The 13806-nt window shown below is 41.2% G+C and overlaps 1 protein-coding gene across 1 annotated transcript in view; it reads left to right on the top strand.

Moving 5' to 3' along the window:
• The window catches only part of LOC140239558 (uncharacterized), a 96330-nt gene that overhangs the window by 64069 nt on the left and 18455 nt on the right, over window positions 1-13806 (top strand). The window contains exons 8-9 of the mRNA XM_072319394.1: window positions 7668-10224; window positions 10996-11037. Of these exons, the coding sequence (XP_072175495.1) occupies window positions 7668-10224; window positions 10996-11037 (2599 nt within the window). The remainder of the gene's footprint in view (window positions 1-7667; window positions 10225-10995; window positions 11038-13806) is intronic.

The following is a 13806-nucleotide window of genomic DNA, read 5'->3' as shown; positions in this document are numbered from 1 at the left end:
AGTACATCTGCCTGGTGTGCATCTGAAAAGTGTCTGCAGAATTATTCTTACCGATATAAGTGAATGCAGCAGTATCTTCTTGTCTGCTCTTTTACCAAAGTAAAAGTTTATCAGCAGCATTTTCCTTTAATGGCTAATTGCTGAAGATTAAACAGAGTTTATTGCCTATTCATATAGCTTCACGAGTGTCTGCCCTTGTGGGCAAGTTCTTACATTCCTTTTGCTTTGTGCTGTTATAAGGCAGAGAGAAATTTCGCATTTACCCTTCTGAAAAGATAACCAGAATATATACTGCACTTCAGTGTTAGGAAGAAATAGGCAAGTGAGTGACAAGTAGTTTTCAGATAGATATTACTCCAGGAATTCATCTCATGCTTGAAAGATAAGAAGAGGGATTATAACAAATATCTAAATTAGGAACTTACTGTACACATGCATCACCCAGTACAGATCATACCTTTCCAAAATATTGGGGGGGGGGGGGGGAATAGGAGTGACAGTGTATATCCAACTTTGTCACAGTGACCGATAAAACTTTGGGTGATCCCAGGGATAGGGGTTTAGTGAGAGATGTGGAATAGTTGCGTGACGGACCTCCTAAGTTTGCGTTATGAATCAACAAACTCTATGCTGTCATCCTCATTAACATTAGCAAGTAGTGAGACCCTCCCCTCCCCCCCCCCCCAAATGCTTCACCTCAACTGAGCTCTTTTTGAAATGGAAGTTCTCAGTTACTATGGAGTTTGCCGACCGTAAGCCCCGAGTCCCTGCTTCAGCGAGTTGTAAGGGGGGAAGTTCCACATTAAGTGGGATTTCAGTGCGATGATTTGAAAGAGCAGGAAACAGAGGGGACAGCCACTTCTTCTTCTTCTTCTTTTATTTTTTATACGTCTGAGAAAAATCAACCTTGCCACTGTGAGCTGCATGAGCATCTATCAGGGGTGCAAGAAAGGCCTTGAGATACAGGCAGGATCGAGGGCTGCAGGAACCACTCTCTTGCTCTCAGCTTGGATGGGAAACGTGAGATGCTGGGGGGACATTCCTCAGGATGAAGAAGCAACATCCTGTAAGAGGTAGTCGGCATCCACTTTACCCTGGCAGTATTAATTGCAAATCTGCCATCATTAAATTGATACTGGTTGGGCATAGATTAAAGGTTGTTCTTCTGTGTCATTGCAAATTTCACTGGTTACAGACGCATTCGTGCGCAAAGATGGAGCGTGCATTCATTGCATGTGAATGTTCAATTTGGATTTGAGACTGCTGGTATGCATACTATAGTAGTCTTGATGAAGGCCCAGGCTTCTGATAAAAGCCCATCTCTCTGTTCACCTGCTTCAAAATCTGTTTAAAGATTTCCATTTCATATCATGATGTGTCTTCAATTCTATTTGTAGCAAGACCATGACAAGCTCCCTTTTGTTAACTCTAGTTGTTGCTTGAGTTTCAGCAACATTTAGCAGGCAGAATTTTCTAATGGCACATCACTGGAAATTTTTGTTTGTTTGTTTTCTTAAAGGGGGATGAGGGAGGGAGGAGTTTGTTAAGCCTACTGAAATCTTTGGAGGCCCTCATCTGTCTGGGAGTGCTTTAAAACCCCTCTTTGCACCCTTTTCATACCGTTCTTGCTACACATGTCACCAAGAGTTCATATGCATGGCACACTCGAGTTGCTGCATACAGACGCAAGTCTGCATTGAGGGAAATTCTGTTCCAGGGTCTTAGCTTTCAAGGCAACCTCAGAAGGTTGAGGAATTATGATGATTACAGCCATAGTATAGTTTCAGGAAATAACCAGTTTAAAGAGAGAGAGGAAAAAAATTGATAGTATCAGTAAATGAATGAATAAATATAAATGATTATAACTGAATGAATGATATAAATTTAATACATATAAAGGAATATAGATGAATGCATGAATAAATATTAATGAATATGAATTACTTAATGAATAAATGTATCCATTCATTCATTTATAGAATATTTGGTAATAAGATTAAAGTGATTTCAAGTAAGATCGTGGGAGCAGCCGGGACATTACCTAAAACATTGTCTAATGCTTCAACACAATGATTACAATTAGGAAGTGTTTTGATATTGTATAATGATAATGAAAATAATGATAAAGTCTTTTTTTATCCAGGGTAGCTTCTTCAGTGTTGCCACTGCTCTACCACAGGGCCCTGCCATTATTATTGCCCTATCATTGCCAGGCACCCATTTGTACACTTGGGTTGAAAGGGATGTGGTGGGTAAAAACACCTTGTTGTCCAAGGACATAAACCACCGAGCGGGAATTGAACTCAGGTCCTCCGACTGGGAGTTTGGAGTCTCATCTACTAGAACACGTCCTTGCAGAAGATTCAGAATCAAATGTTTCTATTTCTAAACTTAATACATAATTGCAGCAGCTCATTGGACGAGACACGTCAATGCTTTCGTAACCTGTGCTCCGCACATCTGAAATGGTTGGGCTTGGCTGAAGAACTCATATTTTTGTAAATATAAGAAATTGGAGCAGCTGTGATATTTTCCTCATGAGTAATCCTCAACTCTAACTGACACAGTTATGACCAGTCCCCATCATGACCCCTAATTATGAGATCAGAGTCCAGTGGGGATGTGTCTTTGATGCCTCTATAGAAGAATTTTGTTGAGTTGCAAAACAAAACTGGTGATTTTGGTCAGTCGCAGAGAACATTTGCAAATAATTAGGCAGCGTATACAGTTCAAGGTATGGGATAACCAGAAGTAATGTTCCATAAAAAGAGAGCGAGAAAAAAAAAATAGAGTGAGCGCTGAAGAGAGAGGGGTGACATCATTTAATCCCGGATGCAGAGCTTACTGCAACCACCTGCCGACTACCAGGATTGGTCAGTTTCACCACCGGTCAGGCTGCTATCTTAAAAAAAAAAGGCTTAACCACAAGGATTAATCATTATTTTTCATGAAGCATAAAGAGATGATGCATTCAGGGCTCAATCAGAGAACTGTGTCTCAGCCTGACGCTGGGATTAGCATGACTTATGCCCTGTGGTTATCTTCAAAGGCAGCGTGGATTTAGGGTTCAGCTAGTTTGAGAACGGCTAGCTACACCTGATGTGAAAGTCTTGATAATGTATATCTTCCTCTCTCTCTTCACCTATGAATCAGGCATGCTTGTGATTAAGACAACAAATATCTTTCTCTCTTTTTTTGAACCTCGTTTTTTTAAACCTAATCACAAAAGTTAAAAAAAATTGTGTAGAAGAAATTATGTTTGTTCATGGTAATATGCCGACTCTTCATAAAATGAAGCTCACAACTCCACATAGCATTTATCTCTCTGTACGTCGTCACCATGACTTTGTTGTTATTGTTGTCATTGAAATTTATGGAGACTCTGTTGTCATGATCGTCTTTGGACCTTGTCAGGGCTGGTGTCTATGAAATCTTCAAGTCAGTGTACATGTGTTAGGTACATGTGTTGCTTGTTTTGGCGAACTCACCCTATAGTCATGCACAGAGTGACAAGCAGTTGATTGCAATTCGCCCTATGGCATGTTTTTGAGAAAACCTGCTTTGTTGCACCAGCTGACAAGTTTTATAAGGTACTCCAATCAAGATATAATGTATCCTTTTGACCCCAGAAACCAACTGCTTTTACAACTGTTCTTATAGATGTCTGTTGCTTTCATAAGCCTCGCTGGTTTCTCCTTTTGAGCAAACAGCCCATTTGCAAGCTTTGCAATATCATCTTTAGCAGTAGTCACACTGGCAAAACTTTGAAAAATCAAACTCTGAGAACATGCCGCAAAGTTTGCTTGCCCATTCACACTGGCAGCCAAACTTCTCGAAGTTTCATTTCTCTCTAAGTTTTTGAAGTTTGGGTCACTGGTACAGATTTGCAACAAAGAAGAAAGCATGTGCCGTATGGCAACTTTGGAGGCACTGTAAACAGGAATTGGACTGGTCACATGGCAAACTTTGCAAAGTTTCAGGCATGTGTATTCAGACTGCCAAAACTTCTAGAAGATTTGTGGGAGTTTTGGAAATTTCCCTTGTTTTAGTGGGAAGTTTCACAAGAAATTTCATGAGAAACTTACAGGAAGTTTGTGGTCACACTGGATAAACTGCAAGAACTTAAACTTTCACGTAGTTTTGCCAGTATGGCTGAGCTTTTGTGTAGATTGTGTAGACAAATTGACATTTTGCTAGCAACTTTGTTCTTAAGAGCCAACCATTGATGGTCTGCACTGCTACATCTTATGTTCTTAGTGACTTCCAGCTCTCCCTTCTTTACATACAAGTAGTCTCTTGAAAGTCTTTTCTTCTCATTGTTTGATGGCATCACGTGCCCGAGCACGGCCGTCCTTGCAGTTGACATCAGGTACTTGTTTAGTCTGCCGAGTGCAATCTCCTCTGTCATCACCTTTCCATAATGCCCAAGCTGGGAATATTGAAATTCTGTTGCCATGGAGAAAACAACAACATGAATGAAAACACTTGCAGGTTGCCCAGAACAGAGGTGGTTAAGTAACAGATTCTTAGGGGCAGACTTCAGATCCAACAATAACAGATCACAGAGAAACTCCAAAGAAACTACTCATAGAGCACCAACCTACACCAAGGCCATAGAATCTCTGTCATCATGGAAGCATACATGGTCCCTTTAACCCATTGAGGACGGTTTGATTTTGCTACAACACGCATTTCCCACAGACACTTGCCTGAGTATACTCAGGACTCACCCTCAACGGGTTAAAGATCCTGGATGCAGATCAGGAACAGGATCACCACCCAAAAAAAAACAAACTAATAATCACCTGTTATGTTTCCTTTTTAAATTGCTACAATGGACCTACCCTGAAAAACTCTGTTACTGTAAAAGTGGATATTTTCGCATGGAGGAGGTGGAGGTAAAAATGTCCAACTGTGCAATTCTTTCTTGTTAAGCAAGACATCTTCACTTGGTTGTCAGATGCACACGTCCACCTATCTTTCTCTTGCCTTTTGCAGCAAAATATTTGCTGCTGGGACACTTCTAGTTCATTGTGCACATTGTTATACTTGGATAAACATGGAAATGTGGGCACATTTTGTGTGCTATGATTTGTCTTTGAGCATTCAACCTATCATTAGTAATATGTGTTTCCAACAACAAAATTAAAATCACACAAAATTCACACAAATGTTTGCTCTTGTAAAGGAAAAAAATCCATCTTTGCAGTAGATGCAAGGGTCTGATAAAACATGAACTGAATGGCATAGCATGCATGAGACTGGCATTGCTTCTTTATTCAATGGCCTCGTCTTTTTGATACAAGGGTCTAAAACATTCCAAAAAAGTAGGAAAAGAGACATTGCACCCATGTGTGGTCCTGACCCCCTTTAAACTCCCTCGTAGGGTGCAGAGAGAGACCCTATCCACCAGCACAGGATGTGAATCAGGCACACTCACGTACCCCCTTCTTAACCTGTCTCTCCCAAACTGTGACAGCCAACTTTGAGGGTGATGACATGCTTGCACATGCATCCCCTTAAACCGTCCATTTCTCCTGTTTGTCTCACAAAATGCCTCTGCTATTAATAACCATGCTTGCGGTTGTTGTCTTTTATGCAGTCTAGTTTAAAAATCTGGGTTTTTAAAAAAGAAAGAAAAAAGGACAATCAATCAATACATAGCATGCCCAAAAGTGCAAAGTAACCACAACATTTATCGTAGTAAGGACTCATCTAACATTTGTGTAATTTTTAAATTAATATTACTCTACATCATTTGTTACAAAAATGGGAAACAAAGGGAAATGTCATGACAATGAAGTCAGTGAAGCCAACATCCAAGATCAGAATATCACATTGTCTCAGTTCAATGAGGTGAATTTGACCCATACTTTTTTCAGAATGGTATTTTATTTTTCTTCTCTTTGTATCAAGCTGTGATACATTTGATTTGTTGTCATTTAATGAGGGGATTTAGATAGCAATAGCATATAGAATGCTTTTTCGACCGGTTAAGAGTACAGTACAGGAAGTTGCCTCTTTAAAATTCAAATCCAGGTTTCTCTTTACAGAATTTTGAAAGCTTTTTTTTTTACAATTCGAATAACTGCTTGTACAATATAATTCACAGAAATATTTATTTCAAAACATAACAAGAGAATTAAGACCGCTGCCTTAAATTGATGAAAAGGAAACAAAAGGAAGGGATATAACTATTTTATTTTTTGTATGTGTGTGTTTAGGATTCTTTGCATTGGAATGCATTTCTGTCTGACTTTGGTGCATTGAAACTTTCTTTTAATAGCAACATAGATTTACCCTGCAATAAATATCTTTTTTAAAACAGAATATCATTGTCGACATAGAATTGCCGGGATATGTATGTATTTCATACTCTACCTTCGACTCAAGGTTTTCCGCTATTGTTTTTTGCAAACTTTGGGGAAATTTTAATTGGATAGCTTGCAGTCAGCATTCGTGAACACATGACCCTTACCCCGAATGTGCAACGTTTGGCATCCATCTGCCAAGCGAAGCTGCCATGCAGCTGGTTGAGCATAGGGATTAAGGCCTCATGTTCGACAATAGTGCCTCAACAAAAGCAAATTTAGTGGTCAAATTTGTCTTTTGCACTTGGCAGCCAAGCCGTGTCTCACATCGCCTTCCACGCCGTTTGGCTCGGGACGGTCATTATCATTTACTCGTATTGTGTGCTAATTAAGGAGGGTGCAACCTTGAATGATAAGTCAATTAGAAAGTAAAGGATTTTTCCAATCAAGCCCCTTCATCTTCTCTGTTCTCTCTGTCTCCCTGTTGTTTTCTGTCTTCATTGACATGCTAATGCATTTAAGTGGCATCCTTCCCCCTGTTTCTGCACCTCTTCGTTTCCCAATCCCTGATGCTACATTCCCTTGTGCTTCAGTTATCCTTCTAAAATCGCTGCTTTTGTCTTATGTTGCCACCTTTCTCTCTCTCTCTCTCTCTCTCTCTCTCTCTCTATGACTCTGTCTCATCATGTGCATGCCTCTCTCCCTTCTTCCTCGCGCTTTATGTCAGTTTGTGGCGGGCTGTGTGGACGTGTGGTTCTTTGAGCCGAAGGATCTTTTGAGTTAAAACCCGCTCGCAGAAACATTTTAAGTTTTTTCAGGGCTTAGCAACGAGGGGGCAGGATGTATACTGTAATTCTCTAGTGCTGAAGAGCAGAGAGAAAGAGAGCTGTTCGAAAGTCACGCACACAGTCTTCACCCGCAGTTTTTGCAGTAGGTGTGGCTCACAGATAAAAAGTGGGAGTGCCGGAGGGTCCGCGGCGTGACTAAAAAGACGGCAAGAGCTGCACAGGATTTTGTTCATGTAGCCGTTTTTCGTGGTTCAGTCGCCATTTATTAGTGCTGTGTCACGTTGGATATCCTAGTCTGTGTGAGTGCTCCTATGCTAGTTGAATTTTCACTATCTGTTAGATCTCAACATTCTGTGCATGCATGTCATGATATCAATTCTCATACGGCTTATTTTTACTGATTTCATATAGCGTTTGCCGTGCTGGGAATGTGTAATGCTTTGCTTCCCCTAACCAAAATGCATTGAGACGTCAACTTAATTACTTCTGTTTCACATCACAGATTTTTGTGGGTTTTTTTTTTTAATCCAAGAGTAAGAATATGCCCTTTTTTTCCTTCTTTTTTCAGTGTACCAAGGACTCTGGAAAGGTCTGTTTCACTACCGAAGGGCAAGGAGAACAAAAAGGCAAAATCTGAGTTTGGTCCTCCGGCTGCATACTTGGAGAAGAGGCGTGTCACGTTCTCCAATATATTGGATGTGAATGCGTGTGAACCTGTCGGGGAGGATGCGGATGACAGTGTGTGTACAGGCAGGAGGTTCTCATTCTGTGTAGGGGACATCAAGCAGGTGCAGGAGAAGCGTAAGAAGGAGAAAGACAATATGGGGAAGGCGTCTTCCAAAGCAGCGGACGACTCAGGCATCAGGTACCTGTGTCCCAAGGAGTCCGCCCCGTATGATGAGAGTGACCTGGAGGCAAGCCGCTGGAAGGTTCCCGCAATCAATGTCCATGAGTGGAAAGCAGAGAAGGAGGAGGATGGGGAGGAAGAGGAGGAGGGAGATGTGAAAGATGACCATGGGTATGAGAAGGTCATTGGTCTTGAGCAAGGTGCTGATGGCTCCCAAACGGTTACTGAGAAACCAAAGTTGGGGGATAAAGATGAGACAGGGGAGGATGAGGATGAGGACGTTGATGCGTACGAGAAAGTGGAAGTTGATGACAGCAACGGGAAGACAAACAACAAGGAAGACGACTACACAGAACTCGAAGCATTGATGGCAGAACTGGAAGAAATTGCCAACTCTGAAAATTCAGAAGGCCAGGCTAAGACGGAAAAAGAGTATGATATTGTTTTTGAGGCAGCTGAACCCACGGATGGTTACGAGGTCCCAATGACAGGGGAGGAGATTCTTAAGAGTCGGACTGGGAGTATGGAGTATCTTCTCGAGTGCATGGATGAGGATGACTTTACGTTGCCATTCGCCATCCTATTTGGGGAGTTGGGTGATGACGATGATGGTTACGAAAAAATTGAAATCGGCGCCCAAGAGGCGTGTTGTGTAGCTGGTGAATGTGAAAACGCTGGGAATCACGATCACGAGGGAAAGTCAGTGACAACTCTTGCTCTGGTCAAAGAGGAAGATGAAGAGGAGGTGGAGGATGCAGAGGAGGAGGAGGATGATGAAGACTGTAGTAGTAACCGTTTCACTGAGTATTCAGAGATAGATATTGTGGAGGCTCTTGTTAAATCAGGCCTGATGAACAAGGATGCACCTAAAGGCGATGTTTTGGACAATGTGGACAGTGAGACCGTAGCTAGTAAAGATGAGGAAGAGCAAGCTGAAATTTCTTGTTGTCACTCAGAAACGACAGCTGCAGCTTCAGAAACAGCTGGTGATAAAATTGACAATGAATGTTCAGAGGACACTCCTGAAAGCTGTCCAGATAGGACTTCAGGGAAGGGTAAGCTGGAGAGAAATCTGTCAGAAAATGATCGCAGCATGAAGGATGCCAGCGAGATGGAGACCAGTGAATCAGACATCAGCAACGCTGACGAGAACTTGAATGAAAATGATGTTTCCCAGGAGGAAAAGAAAGACCCTCTCACTGAGGTTGAGACAATCACTAGGCCGTACAAAAAGTCTTTTAACGGAAACTATCAATCCGTGACTGCACACTTGCTGCGGAAGAGGCACACGCAGCATGAGAAGCGTCAGGGAAGCGTGTTCGGGGAGGACATCAGGATAGAGAATGTCAACTTCCGTTCGGACTCTTTGGACTCTGATGAAGGGTTAGGTTACCAAGACAGCGGGGAGTTTAAGGAGACTACCTGCAGTGATGTGAATAATTCATTTGGCTTCCCAGCCCCAGAAGCTGAGGATGGCCAATCAGTGGACCTGGAGTATGCCAGTGACTCCAGTACAGGACCGAATGGCCTCGGTGATGACCCAGTGTATGACAATGTGTGCATGGACGATGAAAATGTCGATAGGAATGTATTCAACAGCAGCCCTGTCAGCTCCATCAGTGCCAATTCTACAGCGTTCACAGAGGGCAGTGAGGATGCAGTCCAAGAGGAGAAGCAGGAGACCCAGTCCATGGGTTCATTGGAGGAACTATGCAACCTTGGGGAACTCCGCGTTCGCAACGTCATCTCAAAGAGCATACACTGCTTGCCCAGTGGGGACAGGCAGTTGATGAAGGAGAAGGAGGGAGGAGGCATACCCCCAAAGCCGCGGAGAACCTGGTACTATCGCTCCAGCGCGGATGTCCGCAGGAGCCTGATTCGCAGCTTTGGCCTGGACACGGACAGCATCATGCACAACCCCACCTACGCGCAGGTTTCCAAGCCCAGCTCCCGCGTCATTCACGGTAGCCTGCCGAACCGCTCCAACCATGGGGCGGGGCACAGGACCATGAAGCGCATCCCGCTGACCTTGAGCCGCCACAGTAAGGCCATATACAAGGAGAAGTTCTCGGGCAAAAAGGTTGGACGGAACACCTCCCACGACTCCGGAGTCATGACGGGTGACGAGGACAGTCGTTCCATCAGGGACATGGATGCTGAGATATACAGTCAGGCGAATCTCTATGAGGAGGTTGCAACAGTAACACGCTGCGGAGAGCGCAAACCAGTCAAGCCCGAAGTTCGCAAGACTCTGACCATGGATGAAGATACAACTGAGGTAAATATACAATTTTTTGAAAGCTTAGCAATGTTTGTACCTTTGATTCTTCTTGAAACAGTTGTACAATTATACATGACAATTGATGCTGGAACTGCTTTAGTTTATATGCCTTGATTTTTTTTTTCCACTACAGACTATCACTGGATAGTGATATGGCCAATAATTGTGTAATCATAAACTGTTGATAGATTGTTATATTGATCAAAGTGAAAGGAGGCAATTATTGTTCAAGATCACGCCAACTGCCCCAAAATTGCATATTGTGTCCTCTAATTGTTCACTAAATGGATGATTTGGGTTTATGAAATGCAGTATTTAAACTTTATGCACTGTCTTTGATGGTCATTTTTTAGCAAGCAAATGCATCATATATTGAGTCAATGCATGGATGCTGATGTGACGAAAGCATCATCTTCTTGTGATCACCTGTGTTTAAGTCGATGCTGTTTACATGCAAATATTCTTTCCGTCAGTAACTATGGGTGGTACTGCACAAATTCCAGCACAGCACAAATTTCTAGCACAGCAGTATAGCGAGATTGCACATTTGCACAAACCATTTTCTTGCTTTCATTGGTGCTTTGTGTGTTTTGGTACTTAAGGTTGTGATTTATAGACCTGACAAGATTACAACATTGCATTTTATTTTCCTCTCTGTTTTATAAGTTATGCTCTTTTATATTATTTCCTGACTTTTATTCTTGTCTTGTTTTTTTTTTTCTATTCATATTTTCATTTTGTTATTTCTTCACACACACTGCCCATTAGCAGGCACAAAAACCTGTAAGTGGGACTAAGGCATATTCTAAGGTGAGCATCACCCATGGGTGTTTCTACACATTTGCCTGTGCCGTGCCATGCTGCCCACGTTCACATACCATAACATACATGTGTGATCCAGTAATGTGTGATGTTGAACCCTGCTTATTCCACCTCCGTACTTCATAGTACAGTGTATGATCACTCATGCTCGAGCTTAAAATAAACTGCTTACACTGACGTGCTGAACTGAAAACTGATGTCACTGACCACATAAAGACCACAAATTTCATATACGTGTACACTTCCATGTAAAACTATATTTATATACACAGACGCACTAAAATAAAAACCAAACAATCACACACACATACACACCGCACATATACACTCAAAACCACATGATTTGGTGTACCGCATTCTAACCCATGCCTCACATGAATTTATCTTAAACAGGCATATGGCGTTGCTCAATCGATTCTATCTGCAAAAAGGCTTAATGAGCTGCCCCATAGTATCAAGCGCAATCCCCAAATGAAATTTAAATATGCATGTTTGTCATCCATCATCAATCACTTCATTAATGTATTTTGTAGAAGTTGGGAATATTTTTGTTTATATTTCATGTCAAGCGAAGTATTTTCGTCAGACAGATCGTCTTGATACACACGAAAAAGCAAGCAAATTGTCCTCCCAAAAAGCACAAAAACTTTGGACTGTCGGCTCCAATTTGTGATAAGAATCTGGGACCCCCTAGTATCCAAAACCTCCACTCCAACACCGTGAGACCCATTCAGCGTCCTGACTGGTTCACCTCTTTTTGCGCAATTCCTGTTTACGACAAAACTCATTTTCGCTGCTCTCCTTCCAACTCCACGAAAGGAACTCTTTAGAGATCTCGAAATGACACTAGCATGAAAGAAAAGAGAGAGAGAGGTTCTGCCTACAGAATGTTTTGTGTGTACGAAAAAGAGATTGTGATCATAGACAGCCTGCTGACATAAATGTATTAATTTTGCTGCGTGTGGAATGGAGGCAGAGGTATTGTCGATAGAAGGAAGGGACCTATCTGACTTCCGCTAGGAGCAGCCTTGTGTAGTGAAACAAGGTAAATTTCTTTCAAAAATGTCTTTTTACTCAACAAAGTCCCATATCTGGCACTGCCATTACAACATGCTGGATAGTGACAGGTTCAAAGAAGGGAAATGTGTAAAAGAAATGAAAACAGTTCTCGCCTTGCCAAACGTCTGCTTCTGCGAAGAAAACTGTAATAATTACACAAACTTTAAACTGTTTGTTTAGTACAGTATGAGAAAGTTAATACCAGGACTGTGTTCTTCCATGTGTTACACCTCTTTAACCCGTAGTATCCATTGAATGGCAAATGACACTGAAAACCCCATAGTGTTGTAAACACTTTCCAAAGTCCTTGACACAGAAAGTGTTAACAGAGCTTCTTCTTATTTCGATAGTAAAACTGTTGCCAATATTCTTACATGTATGTGTGTGTATATGTTTTACTGTCATATGATTTGATTACTCCCATGGGCAATAACAGAAGAAAAGAGCAGAAAAAATGAGCATTTACACTCTGTTCACAAATTTGATTACACTCACAGAGCGAGGAAAATTTGGATAGAATCAGACATGAATAAGAAAGTAAGGATCGGTTGAATGCTGTTAAGTCATCTTATTATACAGCCAGGCATCAAAAGAGTTCACATGAGGCCTGTCAATATTGGCTCATTTTGGTTGTGGAAGATTTTTCAATAATGTTATATCATATAAAAAATAAAAGAGCATTTCTTCTTCACAACTTCACTGGGAATATGTTTGCATCAGGAAAGTTTTATAAAGATAAAAGAACAGAGTTGATTCTTATATACAAGTTTGCAAAATATGTCAATATGATCTATTTGCTTGCAAAACAAATGAGAGTTTGAATGTAACCAGACTAAGTGTTACTGTAGTCCTACCAAAGTAGCTTTCTCTAGATCCCACATACTACCATGTAAGATGACTTAATGTTCTTTATGCTGCACCTTTTTCTCTCTTTTTTTTCTCTCTCTCCTTTTTTTAAAAGATATTTGCTACCCAATTTTCCAGAGACTTTTCATAATTTGTTGTCTGGTTTGAATTGGTTTCACTGTATTCAGTAAAAACTCTGGCTGTGACAAAGTTTTCTCTAAATATCACAATTCTGGATATTTGATAATTGTTACAATACTCATTTGTGACACACTGTAAAGAGGCTGTGGCTGAACATGAGTGGATAAACAAAGTTCACTCCTCTTAGGAATATATGCAGTGTCTAGTGGTTGTAATTAGAAATAGAAATCATAAGAACACTTCATTGTCATTTCACAAGAATCATTGAAAACTGCTGGAAAGCATGGCATTATGAGAATTCAGGCAGCTCTGGCTTCCATCATACATACATATACCTCTTGTAAATATATGACAATCATTTCATTACCATCTGATGTGTGTAGTTGTTTGTTTGTGCTTTTGTATTACCATCAAATTGACTGCACCATTTCTGTGTGAAACTGAAGCAGAATGAATTAGTTATTAATAAGAGTTGTCATCTTGCTAGATCCCATTGTGTGTGTGTCCAATTGTGTCTGTTCAGTAAATTGCAAAGCTTGCTTGCCCAAATAGAGTCATAAATGTAGATATATTAGTGATTGCAGTGAGCATGTTTGTATCAGAAATTTACTGACAGATTGATGTAGATATAATTTATAGCTATTTTGCAACACAAATGCACACACACACACACACACACACACACACACACACAACACTACTAGCTTACCA

This window comes from Diadema setosum, chromosome 2 (assembly GCF_964275005.1).
Source record: "Diadema setosum chromosome 2, eeDiaSeto1, whole genome shotgun sequence".
In the NCBI taxonomy this organism is placed as follows: domain Eukaryota; kingdom Metazoa; phylum Echinodermata; class Echinoidea; order Diadematoida; family Diadematidae; genus Diadema; species Diadema setosum.
Note: the sequence above shows the minus strand (reverse complement) of the source record. Positions and strands in the feature narration are given on the sequence as shown.